The sequence below is a fragment of the Tasmannia lanceolata genome, unplaced genomic scaffold (genome assembly GCF_043159265.1).
Source record: "Tasmannia lanceolata isolate RefF3 unplaced genomic scaffold, GAP_Taslan_0.1 ptg000005l, whole genome shotgun sequence".
In the NCBI taxonomy this organism is placed as follows: domain Eukaryota; kingdom Viridiplantae; phylum Streptophyta; class Magnoliopsida; order Canellales; family Winteraceae; genus Tasmannia; species Tasmannia lanceolata.
The window spans coordinates 18793919-18815669 of record NW_027518682.1 but is presented as its reverse complement, the minus strand read 5'-3'; the positions used below and the strand labels follow the sequence as shown (position 1 = coordinate 18815669).

The following is a 21751-nucleotide window of genomic DNA, read 5'->3' as shown; positions in this document are numbered from 1 at the left end:
ATAAGCGTAGATAGTTTACTAGGTATGTTCTAGTGAATATATACTCTCTAAACACCCATACGAGAGCAAGCCGATCCTCCTCTCTATTCACCCATCTCGTCACGTTATATTCTAGTGAATCTTGTTTTTATGGTCATTCATAAAAAAGAAGTTTGTGATTTTTAAAAAAGTAATGCTAAATTTTCAATTATTGACAAATTTTCTAGGGATTTGCTAGGGTCGACTGCAAAAGGCATTTCACGGAACGTCTGGTGCGTGAGAGAGGTGCTACCTCATGAATAAGGACAAAATCTGTTGGAAAGTGAGACTATGTGGCTGCTCTCCCATGCAAGACGTTCCACGAAATGCCTTTTGGGATGGACTCTAGCAAATCCCAATTTTCTATATACTAAAAAATTATGTTTCTGCACGCAAAGAGCTGCTGCTTTTCTTTTCTACTTTTTTTTACTATTAAGGACAATGCAAAACGTTCGTTTTACAATAAATTGTTAAAGGAATATTGGATACTCCGAGAGTGCATATGGGGAATGTATGTAAGATCAAGAAATTTGGTATCTCAACCCTCAAGACTGGAAACGTCTTTGACTTTGCAGAAATTAGCCGATAAGAGGGCCCTTGGCGCCCTTCATTGTATCATAATTGCACAAACTCAGCTTCCCTTATCCCCTTTTAATTGGCTTCTGATAGCTGTTTAATAATAAAAGACAAGATGAGTTAGTGCAATTATCAAACGTGGTAGTGCCAAAAGAGGGTTTTTTTCCTTTCCTGGGATTTATGTGGGTAAAGGTAGGAGACAAAAAAGGGAACAAGCATTAATTAGAGAAAGATATTATGATGAATGGAGAGAGAGGGTAGAGAGAGAAAGAGAGACCACCATTTTCAAGACAAGATTTTGCTGATGTCAGCAAGAAAAAGCTGATGTGACCACTAAATATTCTCCCACATAAATCCTAAGAAAAAAAAAAACCCAGCAACCAAACGGCATTCATGTGTAAAGCTAATCAAGAAATGGAAAACCATGAAATTTTGGAGAAGTTTTTGTTTTCCATTCGTTTTCAATTCCTGCAATTCAACTAGAAAAATAATGTGGTGCGAGGGAACATCTCAAAGCCAAGACGTACTTTTTTTTAATACAAGATGTATTATGAGAAACCTTTTAAAAGCACAAATCATTTACGTAAGACATGAGAAAGCACGACGTTGACTAGTCGATCGAAATCTTGACGGTGGGGATTTCACGATGGGTCTTCATATGCCACTCATAATTGAAGCAATGGGAGTTAGAAAAGGAAAGAGTTAATTAATGGAAGCAAAGAAGGTGTTATCTTTAAAGAGGAGGACAACGACTGACCTACAAATTGGTGGTCTTGCTTTTGGGGAAAGGTTAAAAAAGCTTGAGCGTGAGTCACGTTTAGGAATCTCGTCACTTTTAAATGAAAAGGCTAGGGTACTGATATTGGCACTACAAATATTTTGATAATTGCACTATCCCATCTTGTCTCTTCTTATTTACCTAGATGTCGACCGTTATTACAAATTCCAAAAAGCTCTCAAAATCCAAATAAAATGGAAGCGGTCATTTTTTTTTCATTTCCTTCAACCACACAAGCTTTTGCCAATGTTTCATCGGCTGCTCCATCGGAATAAATCACTATTTACGTTTATTCTAAGTCGTAAGAACAAACAAATTTTCAATACCTTTCTTTGATTTTGAAAAAAGATCATTTTGTATTCACATCAGGTATAGATATCGATAAGGATAGGGGTGGAGCCAAGAATTTACACTTAGGAGCCAGACTAATTTACATTTTGCATACACATTCCATTGGGGGCCGTGGCCACCCCAACACTTGGGGGAAGGGGGCACCCCCAAGCTATATATGGGTCCACCCTTGATACAGAGGCTGCATGTACCAAATATTTCCGTACTGCCACATTAGACAGTTTTGTTCTACCAATGCAATGGAGAACAAAAGTGAGAGAGGAAAGTTCATTCTTTTTTTAATTTTGGCTCGACCAGTGAAAAGATGTACTATAGAATTTTTGCTTCATGAGAAGGAAATATAAGTCCCAAAGAAAGTAATTTCTAAGCTCTTTAGTAAAAGGCAATCAGTGGGCCACACTTCCTCCTAGTTTAACCTGTTTTTAATCTCTTTCTTAAATGATAATTTTACTAAAGTAATTTCCCTCGGGCATGGGAAGTCCGTTCAGGCTAGGAACAAGAGATTGTTGGTTGCCTCGTGATGCTCCATAAAGATAACAGTCTTAATGCGACAAATGGACTCTTTCTACGACCCCAACAATGGCCTTTTTCTATCACTTGTAAAGTGACTATTTTTGTTGTTGTTCTATGAAATACGGGATTTTCTAGGTACTTTAGCATAATGGCATTTCGAGGTTGGCTGTTGCATGTGAGAGCAGCCAACTCAAGATAACAGAATAAAAGGAGAAGGAAAGAAACGCTCAGTGAGACTATAAGAAAGGTTTTTTTGTAGGGTGATGGTATTTTCACCCCTCTCCAGTACGCATTTGCCCCCTTATAACGTGAACAGTGAGCAACTTTAACGATTTCTGACGTTAAATCACGTTGAGAGGGAGCGAATGCGTACTCCAGAGGGGTGAAAATATCATCTCCCTTTTTTTACTTGTTTGAGATTTTTGGTACCATTTCTGTGGGGCCTGATTAAGACTGCTGGAATTTTTTGGAAAAGAAGAACTTTTTTCAGAATGTCCTGGTTTTTCATTGTTTGATTACACAGGTAAAAATTGAGTTGAAGTACGGAAGTTATGGCTTTATTTACACGGGCCTTCAATTTACACATGAGGAGTCGATTTATCATTTTGAGGGGTCGATTTATCACTGCCCGTCCCTAGTCCAAATTAGCCATAAACATAACATGTCTACAAAGCAATTTTGGAGCCCCTTTCCAATAATTATGATGTGTCTTTTCTCGGTGGAGAAAGAAAAGAGGGGCCTCGAAATGACCTGGTGTGAAATTGCCTAGACAATCCCGTTTTCTCTATATGGGTCCCGCTTTATGCATCCAAATGGTTTAATGCAATAGAGGGGCTGGCCTAGGCAGGAACGGGGGACGAATATATAGCTTCTGTACGAGATTCCCCTCCAAACACAAATCATTTAATTTCTCCATTAACCTCTTGGGCAAAAGTGAAACATGTCACTTGACATGTGAAAATAATTCAGATGACGTTTTAACGATGACGTTTGACTGATTTGGACTTATTGCTTATGGTGCGTACCACGTTGGAGATGACATAAGCCTGAAAAATCTGACCAATAATAGTCCTTCAAATGCCAAACCATAACTTACTGGCGTACCACGTAGTAGATGTCATGAGCCTGAATAATCTTGAAGGTATTGATCGCAAGATGAACGGTCCATATTGTTTGGCATCACGTGAGTGTGGGCCAGTTCTCATAGATAGGGTACATAGGTATTTTACATTTGAGGCAGTGAAGTTAATTGGAAGAGAGAGATGTACATCTACCTCTAGCCGATGAAGGGTCAATATTGTTTGGCGTCACGTGAGTGTGGGCCAAACAATAATTGAAGTTAATTGGAAGATAGAGATGTACATCTACTTCATCGATAAACTTAAATAATTGAAGCAAAGATAGCAGAGGGCGACCAACGACTCAGGTTCTATAGTGGTCTTCCTTTTGGGAAAGGCAAAAGCAAGAACGTGAGGCACGTTTTGGCCCTATCTTTGCATTAATCTTGGTAAAATCTCGAATAGTTTTGATCCAGTTTCAAGAAAGTTCTTGAATAGTATTGGATTATGAGAATGGATTTCGAATCCCAGACTGATTATAAAACTTAAAAATTAAGGCCCATTTCATTTTGGCCTTGTTTATGTTGTATATGTTGAACAACATGTGAGTCCAAAATAATTATTGACGTAAATTTGATTTTGAGTCTTAAACTGATTATTGAAATCGAAATTAAAATCCAAAATGAATAGGACTTTAGCCCTTTAAGTTAGAAGAAAGCAAACAATTATACGAAGAGAAGGAATTAAGCCCCGACCAAGAAAGTCGGTAAAAGAGTAAAAGAGGAATCAAGAAACTACAAAAAATACATTACATCAAGACGGTAAGAAATCGAAGATATGGAGAGATGGAGAGATGCGGATGCGACCGCATCTTTTGACAACTTTGAGCCAAGGCATTTTGTTGCTAATAGTTACCATTATCTCTAGCAACAAACTATATTTGAGATTCTAAGATATAGAGAAATTATATGGTGCCCGCCGGAAGTCCCATGTGGGTGGTACGACAAGAGTACCACCCTTTATGTTTGATCCAACAACAGCGTTTTAAAATATGGGTTGGTGCTGGATCAAATATCAATGCCGGTACTGCCCAGTTAGGACTTCACGCTCTGGCACCATATAAAAACTCTTAAGATATTGTTAGGAGTTTTATATCTTCGATAGTTTCTATATTTTAGTAGTTTGAAAAGTTTAAATTTATCAAGATTCTATTATTAGAGGTTTTCCATATTTTTTATGAGGTTAATGGTTATCTTTAGAAAGTTGCTAGTATGAGGATTTATATTTAATATAAAAGATGTGTAAACGTTTCTTTATGAGACTTTTATTGATTTTATGAAACAATGTAGAGAAGGGAGAAACGTGGATGTTTTCCTTCTATATTCTTCTCCAATTTGTACTAGTAGGTGTGATTGTCGTTCAACCTTGGTAAATCATAAACACATGCACAACCACGCTACATCATCTGGTATCAAAGCATATTCTTGCGTTAATGAAGAAGTTTGGTTGCAAAGTTTGCGTGGATTTGCAATGGCTGCATAGTATCTTCAATCACTTCAAAGAGTTGTTGAATGCCGAGAATGGGAGGTAACAACAGACTTGAAATCATTTTATTATTAAATAAAAGAAAGTCATAGATCGGGAGTCACCACTATTATATGACGAATGATCAGACGATGGATATTTAATAGTTATGAAAGCTCAAGTATTGTGTATGCGCTAGTGAGTAAGATGATAAATGTAGTTGAAGAAATTCCAGAGTTGGTGAGGCCCTTGGTTCAGAAATTCTCTGATGTTTTTCCATATGGCCCACTACATGATTTACGTCAATAAGAGATATGCTGAGCAATGATCCGTTCTTTAGCCCTATTTTTGAGGACATCCTAGTAGGACAACAGACGAAGTTGACGAGTGTTCTTCGATACTTCAAGACTTGAGGAGAAGTTTCACTAAATCATGGGAAAATGATGCCCACAAAAATCACTAAGAACATGCATGTGCCCTTCGGAAGATTCAAATAGAAGGACGAATTTTCTCCGGCCCGCCTGAGGAGTCTGATGCAGCCGCATCTTTTGGAAACTTGGAGCCAAATAATTTTGCTGCTAATAGTTACCTTTATCTTTAGTAACTAATTAGATTTCAGATTCGAAGATATACTGTTAGGACTTTTATATCTTTAGTAGTTTGGAAAGTTTTCTCTCATTAGGAGTTTATTATTAGAAGTTCTCCTATTTTTTCAGAGGTTTGATGGTTATCTTTAGAAACTTGCTAGGATGAGGATTTATATTTAATATAAAAGATGTGTAAACATTTCTTTATGGGACTTTTATTAATTTTATGAAATAAAATAGAAAAGAGAGAAATGACGACATAGAAAAGAGAGAAATGTCGACGTTTCCCTTCTATATTCTTCTTTGATTTGTAATAATAGGTATGATTGTCTTTCAAGCTTGGTAGATCGTCCACACACACACACACACGTAACCACACTACATCAGCAGGAGAAGAAAGTTTGTTATCTAGTTCTCTCAATGCCATGTTGTAATCAAAACTTGCAAAATCAAGAACACTTATGAAAGATGTGGACGCAATGCATGATGTTTTTCTTTTTCAACTTCCGTATTTTCAGCTCTGATGCACATTTTTACCTTCTATTTATAGGTATCCACTTCTCATCTCTCATATATTTAGAATTTTAAGAATACTTTTATTAGTTTTTCTAAATACAAACAAAAATAGAGTAAGAATCTTGCTTTTGTGTGGAACCCCCAATAACAATCTTCCCCTCAACGTAGAAGCAACATGGACAATCTTGCCCTTCCACGCGGAGGCAACATGGGAACTACGAGATCTTCTCCGAGGGAATTTAACCATCTCCGGAGGCATGCTGAGATTACTGAGATCTTATCCGAGGGGCTTTTCCGCCCTTAGAGGCACACACAAGAGTTACCATGCCCCGGTTCTGATTCCACTTGAAGTTTGGACCTGGGTAGAACTCACCCTTAAAAGCTAGTCATTAAAGGGAGGAGGGTACCCAAATCCTTATAAGTCCATCCACATCCTTTCACATATCCGATGTGGGATATTTGCTTTTGCGTGGAACCCCTAACAGGGTGACTCTTTAAATGTTGGCCAAATATTGCCTACTTGAGTCAGCTAATATCGTTTAATGTGGCAGACTCCCCAAATATTCACCACATTGCTATTTACCTTGTTTCCTTTCTACATAAAGTTGTCAGAAAAGGCATTAAGAACTAGAGGACATGTGGCGCCCATGGATTGGAGCTTTGCCACTATAAAAACCTGCCTAATGTTGCCAGGGTTAACAGATTTCTCAAGTAGAAAACCCAAAGAAAAAAAACCCAAAGAAATGTCAAATTGCAGCATTCCTTCCGGCGTTGATTCTTCTTTTTCCCCGGCAGGAGAGGATGCGAAACGACTTAATATTGCTTTCATAGGTATGTTTATTTTCATTTTTTTCATTTTTTCTTTTCTATAGAAATTATTAGCATATTCCTTCCCTAATCTGTTCTTCCCAGGTGTTTGAGGCCATTAAACTAATGGCTTTTGGGATTTGCTAGGGAATATCGCAGAAGGCATTTTGCAGGCAGGCTGTTGCATGATAGAGCAGCCACCTCATGACTAAGACAAAATCTGTTTTAAAGTGAGCCTATGTGGCTGCTCTCTCATGCAACAGCTGGCCAGGGAAATGCCTTCTTCAATGGTCCCTAGCAAATCCCAACAGTTACTCTCTCATCTTGAATTGACTTTGAGTTTTCGAGGTCTCTCTCTCACAACAATTTTATTGATGATGATTATCTCCAGGAGTCGGTTGCAACAGTACAGAGGTGGTCAATGTTCTTGCCCATCGCGATGCAAAGCAACGTGCTCTCATCCAACAAGAATACAAATCCATCTTCTCTGAGGACCTCATCGAACGACTCTCCAGCGATCTAAGAATGCCTAGCGATCTACTCAATAGCATAGATCTCAGGGTATATGAATAGAGATTGTTATGTTTACTAGCAATTTAGTACAGGGCAAGGTCTAGGCTAGCTAGTTATCCTAGGTGTTTCTTAGTTGGACTAAGAGAGTAAGAGAGAGATATAGGTTTTTTTTGTTTTTTTATCGTATTAGATTACCATGGGCGTGTGGTGAGAAACCACATGACCATGTGAGTAGTGGTTGTGAGAGAAAAAAAGTGAGAGTTAATTTCCTCGTGGAAAATTCTCATATGGTGAGAATGATTTTCTCATACGTAGCTAAGTTAGGTTATGTATAAGAAAATATACTACTTCAGATAATCTAAATATTATAAAATTTTCTACATCTAACACTCCATCTCAGTTTAGTCCAACTAAAATCTCATTAACTGACTAGATGTTTGTATCAGGGAGCAATTCTACTATGGATGATGAAACCAGAGGAACGCGATGCAACAGTAGTGGGGGAAGAATTGAAACGTGTTCGCTCATATTTTGGATTGACACAGCTAGTGACCGGGCTGCGAGCTACCACAGAAGTAATATGTTCTCGTTCCCCAGCCGAGATACAACTTTTTAAACAAGCCTACTCTTCTAAATTCGGAAATCAGCTGGAAGATGACATAACTTCTCAAGCCCTCGGCAATCACAAAAAGGTAGCCTCTCTCTCTCTCTCTTTCTAAATTTAGATGTGCTCCAAACCATAGTTAGCAAAACTCCGTTTTAAACTTTTTTTTTTTTTGAAAAAAATGTGTTTTATTAGTGTGCCGTTTAATACTCCGTTTAAAACTCTATCAGTGAAAAAATCTCCCATTTTGTGGAAAACGTTTTAAACACGTTTAATTAAGGGAAATGATATCAACACTCACATGTTTTAATAAGAGGCGCTTAAGTCTCTTGTCGTTTAGTATTTTAAACACGTTTAATTAAGGGAAATGATATCAACACTCACATGTTTTAATAAGAGGCGCTCAAGTCTCTTGTCGTTTAGTATTTTAAGGGCTGTCGGAAGTATATTACAGTTTTCAAAAAGCTCTTTCAAGCCCTTGAAATACTAAAAGACAAGAGACTTGAGCGCCCTTATCATAACATCTGAGTGTTGATATCATTTCCCTTAATTAAATGTGTTTTTTGCTAACTTTACCCTCACCATATTTTATAAATAACAAAATTTTAAACGGATATCTTTGTGTTTCCATTTTTTTATTATGTTTTTTTAACAAATACCTTATTGAACACAAATTTTTCCGTGCCTTTTCCTCTTTTTTTTTTTTGCCGAATCACGGTTTGCTAACTATGCTCCCAACACCATTTTGTGTCTCAATTTCTCTTCTCACACTTCTAGAGGAATAAGGGTGCAACATGAATACATGGGTTAGACTGTTCAGATTTGGGTTGTGAGATTTAGAGGCAGGTTAAGTTATATTTAACCATCCTTGAACCGAGGCTTGGTTTGGATCGGGTTAGGGTTAAGGGAATGCTATCTCGGGTAGGGCTAGGGTTGGCCTCAACTAGACCTAACCCGGCCCGAGTTGCACCCCTTAGATAGAAACCATGGGGGTTGATGGTATTTGACCGGGATTCCTGCCAATATCAATTGTGGGGCTGATATTGCCACCCGGTATTTCGGCACATATTATGTTGCAGATAATGATGAATTTAATATTGTGGAGCAGATGCTGCTTGCATATGTGAACACAGTACGTGATGAAAGCAATGGAGTTGTCAAAACATTGGTGGAGAATGATGCAACGGCGCTCTATAGAGATGGAGAAGGTAAATGGGGCACCAATGAGATGACTTTTATCAATATTTTCAGCCAACGAAGCAGGGCACATTTGGCTGAGGTTGCTGCTGCTTACCAACGAATGTATCCCAACTCACTTGAGAAGGTGATCTCTCTCTCTCTCTCTCTCTCTCTCTCTCTCTCCATCTTTTTTTTAATGGTATTAGTTCTCAAGAGAAAGATCCATCCTGTGCAGGCAGTAGAGGGAGAAACATCTGGAGATTTCAGGGATGCACTTCTTGCAGTTTTAAAATGTGCTCAGAATCCACCTAAGTTCTTTGCTGAGGTATCTTTATTTTCAAAACGAATATGGCCTAAGAATTAGGAGTCTCATTGATCTAATAGACCATCACTGAGGGTCACGCTTGATCCGGGTCCATTCTCGATGGGCATCTCATCTATAAGATAAGGCCAACAAAAATCAACACTTTAGTGCATCTTGAGATATGCTCGTGTGTTGAAATACAAATAATTAAATAACACTAACTCTATGAGCTTAAGCTTTTGGAGCATTTGGTTGTTTCACATGGTATCGGAGCGGGCAACTCCTTGGTTCAAATCCCAACAACTCCTTAGTAATAAAAATCCACGTGTATGGCCAACCCTAAAAATAGAGGGGCCACAGGTGAGGAGGATTGTTGAAGTACAGATAATTAAAACACACCAACTTTATCAGCTTAAGCTTTTGGAGTATTTGGTTGTTACACACTCTTAACAATTATTTGCATGAAATCTTATATGGAAATGGTTTTGAAGTTAAATACCATTATTTGCAAACAATGGGTGCAATAGTAACAAATAGGAGGGGTGCAACTTGGGCCAGGTCAGGTCAGGTTGAACTTTTGCTAAAAGAAATGATCGAATTGGATCAATCCAAACCAGAGCCCATTTTATGGTAAAAGACCAACCTGAATTTCTAAAAGTCGGCCCAAGTCGCATCCCTACTTACAAAGAGGACCTATAATAACCTATTTTAAAATAAGATATATTAACATAAAATAATCTCATTTGTGAATAATGACCAATTTGAGTGGCCTCATTATAATCAAGGGATGGTACCATAGGATCTTTCTATCAAGGTGGAGCCTATCACATCCACATGGCACATGTGATGGCCAAGTGTAATTGTTAGGAAAAGATTTTAATAAGAAAAGCACCTTTATTTTTAATTTTTTTTTTTTTTTTCAATCTTGAAAATCCGCAGGTGCTGTACAAGTCAATGAGAGGTTTGGGAACTGATGAGAGAACACTTACGAGGGTAGTTGTGACGAGGGCCGAGATTGACATGCCGTTTATAAAGGAAGAGTACAACAAACTATATGGGAAGTCGTTGAAGGAGGCGATACATTCGGACACTTCGGGCGACTATCGGACCTTTCTACTTGCCCTGGTGGGCTGAGATTAGCCATCTGTACTCTGTATTGCGTATGTTGTGGAGTTTGGTTTGTGTGCTTTTTGTGAGCGTGTGCGCTTGTCAATTTGTGTGTGGACTAGTTTGGTTTATGTGTGTATGGGAGCTCGTGTGCGTTTGGCTTTTCTATGTACAATTTATGGACTCCTATGAAGGTTTGCTTCTTTGCTCTGTTCCTTTTGTTGCAAGACACACTCGTGTCAGGGTACTTGTTAACAGCTCTCTCCTAATGCCTATAGATTTAGTAACACTAATGAATAGTTTTTATGACAAAAATAGCCCTCTCGCTATTATAAATATCAAATATAGCCCATTTTGGTACACATGGCTATCTTAGGAGGCCACGTTTGGCTACCACGAAACTAGTGTCTTATGTGGCTAGAAAACAGGAAACAAAAAATTCTACTCAAAATCTGTTCGCTTTTTTTCCGATTATTAGCCACATCTCTCGCTCTTCTCGATCGTGCCATCTCAAATCTCCCTCCTCCCACTGCCCTACGCTCTAACCAATAGGGAGACACCGATTTATCATGAAGGAACAAAAAAAAATCATTATAGCCAGACATGACCCACATATTGGGAACAAGGATAAACAAGGCCTCGTTTCCAACGAGGAAGACTCTCTCTCTCTCTCTCTCTCTCTCTCTCTCTCTCTCTCTCTCTCTCTCTCTCTCTCTCTCTCTCTGTGGTTGGGTGGGATTGAGGCAAACCGTAAAACAACCCATGGTAATTACCTCGTCCCTGACCCGAACCTGGGTTTAAGAGGGTAACCACAACCCACCCAACCCAACCCAACCCAACCCAACCCAACCCAACAAGTCTAGCCTGATTCTTCAAAACGGGTTGGGTTAGGTTCAGGTTGGCTAGGGAAAAGCAGGGGTGCGGGGCATGGATATTATTAATTTTCTTACGTCAAATCTAAGGGAACCTTTCTCTCCATCTAATCCCGCTATAATAAACCAAAGGTCAGATCTGTTCTAATTCATTTTAACAATTGAAAGATTAGAAGAAAAAAATCTAAAAAAATAGGCACCTTTATATGCAGAGATCTTCAACAACCGTTAGATCACCTTTCGATTGATGACACTATCATCAACAGCAAAAATGCGAAGTTCTTGAGATGGAGATTGAAGAAGGCTAAGGAAAGCATTTTTCCATCAGCTCCGGCCTCGATTGCCTGAAAAACACGCAGGTTCTTGTCATTCCGGCGATGTGAATCTATGTCTCTCTGTTTTCTTCAAAACGGTATGAGCACCTTGCCACGGTACGCAAATCCAACAGATAGACTTGGGAGAAGAGATTCCCAAAAACAACTTTTTATTTATAACGAAACTAGCCTTTTATGTATGTATAATGCTCTGTTTGGTTGCCGGGTTTTTTTTGTTCCTGGGAGTTTTGTGGGAGAGTAAGTTAAACCCATCCCATGTTTGGTTGCCTTTTAGCACTAGGTTTATTTTAATCCCACTCTTGTAATGATTACTTGTGGGGTGAATTTTTTAATCCCACTTTTGTAATGATTGCCTTTTCATCCCATCCCAAGATAACCCCAGGAACAAAAATAAACTTAGGAACCAAAAATAAGCTTGAGAAGAATTTTTTTCTACTCAACAGTTCAAGCAACCAAACAAAGGTTTTTTTTTTCCCACCATGTCTCCCAGGGTTTTTTTTTCTCCCACATAACCAAACATCGGATTTTTATTTTACCAGGATACTTCCAGGACTTTTTTTTTCCCACCTATCTCCTAGGGTATTTTTTTCTCCCACATAACTCCCGGGAACAAAAAAAACCTGGCAACCATACATAAAGGCTTTAGATAGTTGGGGGTATTATGGGTATTTGAAGGGAGTTATGATTGTGATGGGCCACATAGATGATAGTGACTGCAGAGAGTTTGTCGCTTTCTATTTAAAGGAGAACTTAGTGACAGTTGGCATGCATGAAAATAGGTTTTTTTATTATTAAAAATTAGTTACTTTATTTTAGGCTATCTTTTCAAAATCTGACAGTAGAGAGCTTACAGCATATTTTACTCGTGACTATGAGTCATTTCTATACTTTCGGGTTATTCGGTCAAACCGAAATATTTTTGCCCAAAACCGAAACCGAAAACCCTTAGAACCGAACCGAATAATGCACACCCCTAAGATTATTGGGTTTGGGGGTCAATTTGGATTGCAATAAAAGCTCGATAAAATTAGGAAAATGTGATCGGGCTCAATTTGGGTCGGGTTGTCCAAAGCCCTAATCCTGACCCAACCCCGGAATTAAATTGGGTAACCCAACCCAAGGGAAGGCCACCCGACTGAGCCAAAATCGGGTTAAACCCATTGGGTTCGGTTTGGGCCCGAACCAAGTAGCACCCTTATGCAAGACACATAACAACAGTCATTAACAAAGTTAGAAGTACTTTAAGAACAAAAAGATTAGCGAAGTTAGAATTAAATGAAACATGCATGATGAGCTCCATATTTGACGAAGGTGCGCCCATTTTCTTCACTAAAGCAACTAAATTCAGATACTAAAGATGTCTTTTGGGAGAAGATGAGGAAGACATGATCTTCTTGAGTAGGCAGAGGATCGAACGTGCGATATGAATCGCTGGGTCTGCGCTAGCTGCCTCTCTGAACGTGGCGTGCACTCGTAAAGCCACGTCGATCCCCACCCCGAGCTTTGCCTGCTCGTCCTTTATCGCTTCTTCGCACAAACCACACACCCAAATACCCCCAAACCTCTCCTTCACCCACCCTATATAGCCCACCGTGCACTCCTCCCACATGCCACAGCACCCACATTCGGCCCTCTTCACTACCTCATTACTACCCATTCTATCTTCTTATTTTTTTTGGTCACTACTATAACTTCTAATACAAATGCTTCAACCAACTGATCTTTTCAGACCATCTTGTAGGAAACTTGTTAGGAAGGAGTTCTCACAACTTTCTTTCTCTTGTTTATATAGATACATAGACATGTGGGGGAATTCTTTTTTCTGGATATTTTACAGGAAAAGGAAAAGGAAAAGTTAGTGAGAGGCTTCTTTATGGGCTTTGGAGTTCGCCTTGTGCATTGATTTCATTTGTTTGTGTGGAAAGATAAAACAATGCAAGCCGAAACTTGGATAACTATAGTAGTTGAAAAAGCCCTCCCTATGATTGGGGGTTAATCCCGAGTGGTTGAGCCTATTGCCCCCTGATTTTTAGCAGTTTAAGAAGGCAGAGATATACCAGTTTATTCACTTGTAAGCATGATAGACATTTAAGAGAGAGGCGACCTCTGCTCATTGAGTTGAGGTAGTGATATTTTTGTTTAAAAAAGTAGGGGCATTTTTTCAAATAGTTGAAGGAAGTTTTTAGTAGTTTCTTGGATTGGTTTTTTTGTACAATCATTTTTGCAGCCTATTTTTTTCAAAAGTGGGATGCCACCTTATGGGCTTTAAATGAATGAGACAAATTTAGCTACGAGGTGGGTCTTTCTTTCTTTCTTGAAAAAGAGGGGCCTAAAAGCTGTCCACACATTCACTTTTTATAGATTTATCCGTGAATGGGGTGATAATTGGAGGTTTGTCTTTTGGTGCCAATCCATTGTTTGGAGAAGAAATCCATGTGCTAGAAAAGGCTAGGGTTTGATGGATAGACATGCATCGAAGTCTGAGATATTAATGACCAAAATTATTGCATGCATTATTCTTGTTTAAAAATTGGAAAAAGTGGTCTCCATTCACTGTACATAGAAGGGACAGTTTTTTTTATATTCATTATACGAATTCTTTTTAATAGATATATATATGATGAAAGACGAAAAAATAAAATAAAAAAATCCCTAGGATATGGTGGGCCCTGGTTACTTCACCACCTTGAAGGGCAACTAGTGAGCCCCACATACCCTAGGATATGGTGGGTCCTGGTCACTTCCATTATGGCAAATAGCATATAAACTGAATGTTTAGGTATGTGAGCTGAGTCTGTAAATCTCTCTTCATCCTCGGCCAACAAAAAGGCAAAGAAATGGAAATACCACATCATTACTAGGTTGAACAAGAATTTGTTAATACATAATACATAGGAGGTTAGATGATCCATGAACCAGATACTAAACTTGAGTGAACTTGATACCACAATCAAAGACATATAAAAGATGTCTCATGAACAAATACATTCCAATTGTCCTGTCCATATCAAAGATTAGGGAAATCCCATCAAAAGGGTACAAAGAGCAGGGATTAAAAGTCATAAAAGACCCATCAAAGACTACTTGAAAAAGGTAAATCAATGCAGAAGGGAATATGATCTGATTTTGTTGGAGATCTTGAAATAGTATAGTGTAATAATGGGTAGACATGTGGTACTTATGATTGGTTCACGTGGCATGTTTAAAAAGAATAGAGTGGTGATGAGCAGAGGGGTTCGAGGCCGTTGATTTGGAGCTCCATCAATGGATTTTTCTCCACCGAACCACTTTTTTTTTCCATCAAGATATTCTTTCACGAGAGAAGACGAGATGATGAATGTACTACTATATTCGTTTGCTTGCTCTCGTCTTACTAGTAGACTTCACAGCATGTTAGTTGCCGGTCGCCTATTGTCTATACTTAGGGCTGCAACAGGGTCGGGTTGGGTCGGGTTTTTCAAAACCCTAGCCCAACGCTGGATCCCATTATCTCGGCCCTGACCCTGAGTCAGGGCCGAAAAATCTCAACCCATTGCCCGCCCTACAGGGTCTCAGCGTAGCCCCTGGCCCGCCCTGATTGGGCCGGCCCAGACCGGGCTGGCCCTGATTGAAACTAGTGCAAATACCTGTTAAAAATGCCAATAATAAAGCAACTACATATCATATAGAACAAAATAATCAATAAATAGAGAAAGGGAACAAAATAAGACAATATGAATTCAACAACATGATGGGCAGCAGAGACAATCAATTAATAATAATAATCTAAAGAAACATCATTTCAAGATAATAGAAAACATTAGCAAAGAAGCATGCACAAATGGATCAATTCTATAATAGAAAACTTAGGGTCGGGTCGACCCAAGGTATTAACCCTAAACCCGACCCGATCCTGACTCAGGGCCAAGAAAATGAACCCTGACCCGCCCTCAGGGTTGGAAAATGCAGCCCAGACCCTGTTCGGGCTCAAGGTGGGTCAGGGCTGACAGGGCCAAACTTGCACCCCTATCTCTACTTGCAGAAACTTTGTATAGAAAAGAAATAAAATATTTTGGGCCTTTTTGGTTGCACAAATGCTTTGCTATTGGAATTTCAAATGCCAATAACATATTCCTTGTTTAGTTGCCAATGTTGCATTGAAACTCCACTTGACTCCCCAATGTGTTTCTTACATCATTATTGTTTTCTCCATGTGGCACCCATGCCGCATTATGTCCCCCTTACTCAGCTTCCAACCAAAATCTGCCAAAATTTTTGGCATAGTAGAAAAGGTCTTGTCTTTTCTCTTTCTCTTTCTCTCTCTTCACTCTATATTAGTAATGACACTACTTTTTCCACTACTCTCCGAGAAAGCTGCTGCGCAACAAACACTACTTACTGCTATTACATTATTCTTTTAGACAAATCAAATGCTTGTCTCTTCTTATTCTACTGCTCTCCAATCCACTCCAAGAGGAATGCTAATTTTAAACATCTTACCTAAACCTACCTAATAAATGGTGATTGAGTTAATTACTCCCTAGAGTAGGATAAGCCGGATCGGTAGCCGGGAAAGGCAAGCGGCATTCATGGAATGCCAATAAAAAATTTGGGCCGGGAATGCTGATAACGAATTTGGGCCATCATTGGGACGGAAAAGCACGGGAGGTGCTTTGGGTCCGGCCAAAATGACTAATCTTCTTCCTCGATGAAGAGAAGGAGACGAACGGGGAGAAGAAAGATTTTAAGAGAAGAATCGGAGAGCTCCTTTTAACGGCAAAAGGATGTGTCTTGTGTAGTGAAGGTTGGACTTCATGGCTCATGCTGAAAAGGGCTTTTTCCAATGTGATATAGAGAAGAAAAAGACCCGTGTACGAATGGGATTCTTCCAAATTTATAATGGGCCTTCTTTCCAATGTGCTGTAGAGAGGAGACAAAGCCTGCCTACGAAATGGACTACTTCCAATTTTTAACGGGCTTCTCCGAATGTGATGGAGAAAGGCCCAAAAATTCTTTTTTTGGGCATGAGGATCATCCAAAAGGGGTAGTTTTTAGGATTTCTTTTTTCTGCATTTCCTTCACAGTGTAATATAAATTCGACCTGGCAAAAAGTGACCCGGACCCATGGGTCCACCCAGCCCGGTGCAAAAGGTTTTATTTTGGCACCTTTTGGCCTTTTTTTCCGCAATTGTCATAACTTTCTATGTATTTTTTCCGTCATTGTCATAAGTTTGTTTTTTCTATGTATTTTTTTCTGTAATTGTCATATTTTAGAACATTCTTTCGTTTTTTTTTTCGTAATTTTTCTACTTTGCTTCCACTTTTCCGTAATTTCTCATTTAAAACTTAGTACACATAATTATTATTTATTGCTAGCCACCTTTTCACAAATCGTACTTTGGCCAATCTCTTCAGTTTGCACCACGCGACAATAAGACAAATCTCTCAAACAGTCAACATAAATGGTTGGCGAAGGTGGCTAATAGCAAATCGCTATACAAATAAATTTTTTTAAAAAAAAATATGTCAAAAATCTGGGTGACCTGTGGGTGGACCCGGCCTGTACGGGCCGGGTGCTTGTCCAAGCTTAGTGACCCGTAAAATTTTCCAGGTCAAAATGACCCGGCCTGTTTGACCCTGACCCGTACGGACCTGGTCAAATCCGGACCGGCCCCCCGTTTGCCTGGTCTAATATATATATGGAGCAAAGAAAATTTTACGACCCATTTTTAAGTGTAAAATGAGGAGTAAAATTTGTTTAACACCCTGTCTATGTAAGAGACTGAGCCTTTGGGGAAAATAGTCTTGTATAGTCTTGCCACAACATAAACAACCCAATCACGGCATGCACATACCACGTGGACAATGGGGTCATCAAGATTAATTACTAGGCATGGTTATATTACTAAGGTTAATAAAGGATGACCGAATTTCAATCTAACTTTTTGTAAGGCCTGGTTATATGCTTGATGGAATGTATTTTTATTGTAATATTTGTCTCTCACACAAAATATAATATTTTACATAAAAGAATTTGCATTGACAAATTATCATGCGTGCTCTTGGTGAGAAAGTGTGCAATTTTTTTTGCATAATCCATGGCCACAGGACTATTGCAATGGGTTTGTAGAAATTTGTTTGGTTCAAAGGATTATATAGCTAGGTTAAATATTAAGCATCTACATTCTGTTAGACGGTATTTGATTGTCAAGCTCCTACCTTTCTCACTTCTAGTTAAATTAGGAGACAGTATTTGATTGTTACCAAGCTACCTTGAAGATTTTTCTGTTGGTGTCTCACCTTTCATCATACAAAATAACCATTGATCTTCAAAGTTCAAGCACTAGCTATATACACCATTGAATCATCCCGAATTTACTCTACACGACTCAATCAACACAACCAATTATGCATGTGTAGCTTTCCTGTGTAACGAACAATGCATAAATAGATGATCCGTAGATTCCCCATCCGCAAGACATAGGGGGCAATGATCAACAAGCCGTATACCACGGTTTCTCAGAAAGTTAATGGTTTGAATCCTGTCGCGACATGCGGCCCAACCAAAGATACTAACCCGCGGCGGACAGTAAAATTTCCACACCTTTGCTGACAAAGAGGGAGTCGGGCAGGGCATCAAGCTCGTATAGAAAGATCTGACAGAAAAAAACCCAGAAGAATCTGTAGTCCATATTCTCTTATCCATCCCCTTTCTTTTAATGTAGCCATTATCCAAAAGCCTCCTAAGTCTAGCTACAGAATCTAACTCCCAAGCAAAGAACCTTATTCTATAAGCCGGACACCATTCCCAAACACCATCCCTACTAACCATACACTCACTCACTATAGCTTCTTTATTCACCGCAACCCGAAAAATTTTCAGGAACAACAACCTGAGCGGGCTATCACCACACCATAAATCACTCCAAAACTTAACTCTATCCCCTCCATAAACCCTAAATCTAATATTCAGGTTGAATAAGGGGGACATTTTTAAAATATCTCTCCACACCGTTAGCCCCTTTGACTTAAAATTATCGAAAGACTTCCACCCTCCGGGTTGACAACCATACTTACTATAAATGACCCTAACCCACAAATGAGATCTTTCTTCGCCAAATCTCTATAACCACTTTCCAAGCAAAGCGTGGTTAAACTCTCTAAATCTTCTAATACCCAAACCACCCACTTGATGGGCACACAAACATCCTTCCAACTCACCAGAGAGATTCCTTTTTTGTCCTCATTACCTCCCCACAAAAATCTACGTTGGATCATTTCAATCCTCAACTAGACACTGACAGGACACTTGAAAAGAGACATAAAATATACAGAAATATTTGCTAAGACTACCTTGATTAAAACCGATTCCACCTCTAGATACTAAATTTCTCTTCCTAGTATCCAACCTACGCCCAATCCTTTCTAAAATCGACTCCCAAAATGTCTTATTTGGTCTTCCAACCCCCAAGGGCAGACCCAAATACGAGGCCGGAAGATTATCCATCTCGCAACCCAATAACCTCGCGAACTCCAGAGCCTCATCAAAGGAGACATTCAGCGCAAACAATCTAGACTTATGAAAATTAGATCTTTGACCCATTAACATTTCATAACATCTCAAAGCGGACTTTAAATTTAACACTTGGGATCTCTCCGGAACGCTAAACAAGAGCGTATCATCCGCGAACTGGAGGTGAAAGACCTCCACACAGTCTCTCCCAATACGGAAGCCATTGAATAACCCTACATTGCATCCTTTAGCTAACAATTTACTCAGAGTTTCCGCCACGATGACAAACAAGAAGGGAGATAAAGGGTCCCCTTGCCAAAGACCACGGAAAGACTTAAAAAAGCCTTTAGGAGACCCATTTAACAACACTGAAAACCACGCCGAGGATACACAGGACATAATCCATCTGCGCCATCTACTCCCAAAACCCATTTTAGCAAACAGGAAATCTAAACAGTCCCATTCCACTCTATCGTAAGCCTTTTTCATATCCAATTTGTAAATAATTCCTCTCAACTTGAGCCTACGATAATAATCTATGGCCTCATTGGCAATAAGGGAGTAATCTAATATTTGTCTCTTCGCTACAAAAGCACTTTGATAATCAGAGATAACTAGCAGTAGAACTTTCTTCAAGCGGTCCGCTAGAAACTTAGCCAAAATTTTATATAAACTAGAGTGATTCTAGTATATTTATCTCTTGTGATTGTTTGATAAAGGTATTCATTTTCTGCAATTTTCTTATCTATTGATTAGCCTTTACTTTTTTTTAATTTCTATTCTTGATTTTAAAACCCTAGCCCTCCCCAGACCCCGCAATGGTGGCAGCCTCGTGTGCTGGGCCCCCCTTTTATTTTAAAACCCTAACAAAATCCCCTCAACAGTCCTAAATCAACCCTAAAACCTCATAGTAATTCCTTCCCTTTGTTCATTAATAAGCACACGAGGCTCATAAACTACAGCCTCGTGTGCTTAAATTTGTCTGACTCCAAGTTCGGTCATTGGTTGGTCATGCAGGAATAATGGTCAATGTGTTTTGTTATTGGATAATTTATTAATTATGTCATTGGTCTAATCTGAGTTGATGTGCTGAAGGTTGTAAATACCTCTTTGTAGTTATTACATTTTAGGTTGAGAAAGAATCTCGCTGCTGGTATTTTGGTGAAAATAGAATATTTACTTATATTCAAGTTGCAGAAGGTCAACTTTGCTTTAGTTTTTAACTCTTTGCCATGGGTTTAACTAGTGGTTGAAACATTAAGACTGATAATATTAGAATTTTGTACCAAACTCTTATATTGTAGCATGTTTTCTTGAAGTGGCTTAGTTTGCTGATTACCATAATGGCTGAAGTGTTCAACTCATTTTTGTACAACCCATGAAGAGATACTCAAGAATCCAAACTGTAGTTATCAATTTTCCCATACAAGCAAGAACTCCATCTTGTTGAACTTTTCAGGTGTTACACAAGGCAAAGGAAGGCTTGGGAACTGATGATACAACACTTGTAAGGATAGTGGTGTCAAGGACTGAGATTGATATGCAGTATATAAAGACAGAATAGCAGAAGAAGTATGGAAAGGTTTGGGAGATGCCATTCACTCAGAGACGTCCGGCCATTACCGAACCTTTCTTCTTTCCCTTGTGGGTCCCAAACATTAGCTAGACATGGATCTTCATAAGTACTGTAAATATTGAGTGTTGGTCTAGCTTCAAACTTTTCTTTGAATCATGTTACTATTTTTAAATAAAATCCATGATGGCACTTTGGTGTATGTACATCAATATATGAGTGAACTTGTGGTTTGTTGTTGTGCATTCTGCCGAACACGCCTGACGAATATACGTCAAAAATCAGAAACACGTGACGACATATGCTTAGGCCCTGTTTGTTTCGGTTAGAATCGATTTTGAGTCGTAAATGGATTCACTCCAATTTAAACATAATTCAGAGTCCAATGATTAGTTTTGGACTCAAAATCGATTCTCCAAGTCCAAAATAAAGATTATTGGACTCAAAATCAAACACATATTTTTGTCCAATAATAAGTTTTTGACTCAATATGAATTCTTAAAATCCAAAACGTAGATTTTGAGTACTGTTCGATTTAGATTTTGAGTCCAAAACTGACTATTGGACTTAAAAATTAACAAACACAAGCTACCGAGTGTTTGCTTATTAGGAAACATGATTTACAGGGAAATTATATGATTATGGTTTGTGTAGACGAGTATTTTTATAAAAAAATAAAAAAATGGTGTATTATATAGGTTTGTTTGGATAGAGTGTAGGAGATTTACTGGAATTGTTTCCCTAGAAAATGTTTCAATCCAGTCAGACTCTGGAATTTTCTTTTACATGACTTTTTTTTTTCTTCCAAAAAGAAACAGAACTACAAATTTTACGTGTGCTAATGTTAGACTATGTGAGATCTCACGGTTGAATTGAAATGAGTTTCACCGTTGGATCATCTTGGTGGAAGATTAAGCAAGCCGGTTCGATGAGGCATCCTTGAATATACCACCAAGATGATCCAAGGTGAAGCTCAACTCAATCCAACGGTGAGATCTAACATATTCTAGCTTTAGCACGCTAAAAAAGGGAAGCGTAATCAGC

General features: G+C 38.8%; 1 protein-coding gene across 2 annotated transcripts; it reads left to right on the top strand.

Annotated features, from left to right (window-relative positions):
• Positions 1 to 6593: 6593 nt before the first annotated feature.
• On the top strand, positions 6594 to 10649 carry LOC143877832 (annexin D5-like). Of its 2 annotated transcripts, XM_077380089.1 has the most exons (7): positions 6594 to 6752; positions 7120 to 7289; positions 7688 to 7933; positions 8954 to 9169; positions 9260 to 9349; positions 10268 to 10487; positions 10520 to 10649. In XM_077380089.1, exons 1-6 carry the CDS (start codon positions 6605 to 6607, stop codon positions 10460 to 10462), a joined length of 1065 nt encoding a protein of 354 aa, XP_077236204.1. In that variant the 5' UTR covers positions 6594 to 6604; the 3' UTR covers positions 10463 to 10487; positions 10520 to 10649. The 2 variants fall into 2 exon arrangements, with proteins under 2 accessions (XP_077236204.1, XP_077236203.1); XM_077380088.1 differs by having other exon boundaries at positions 10268 to 10649.
• Positions 10650 to 21751: the final 11102 nt, after the last annotated feature.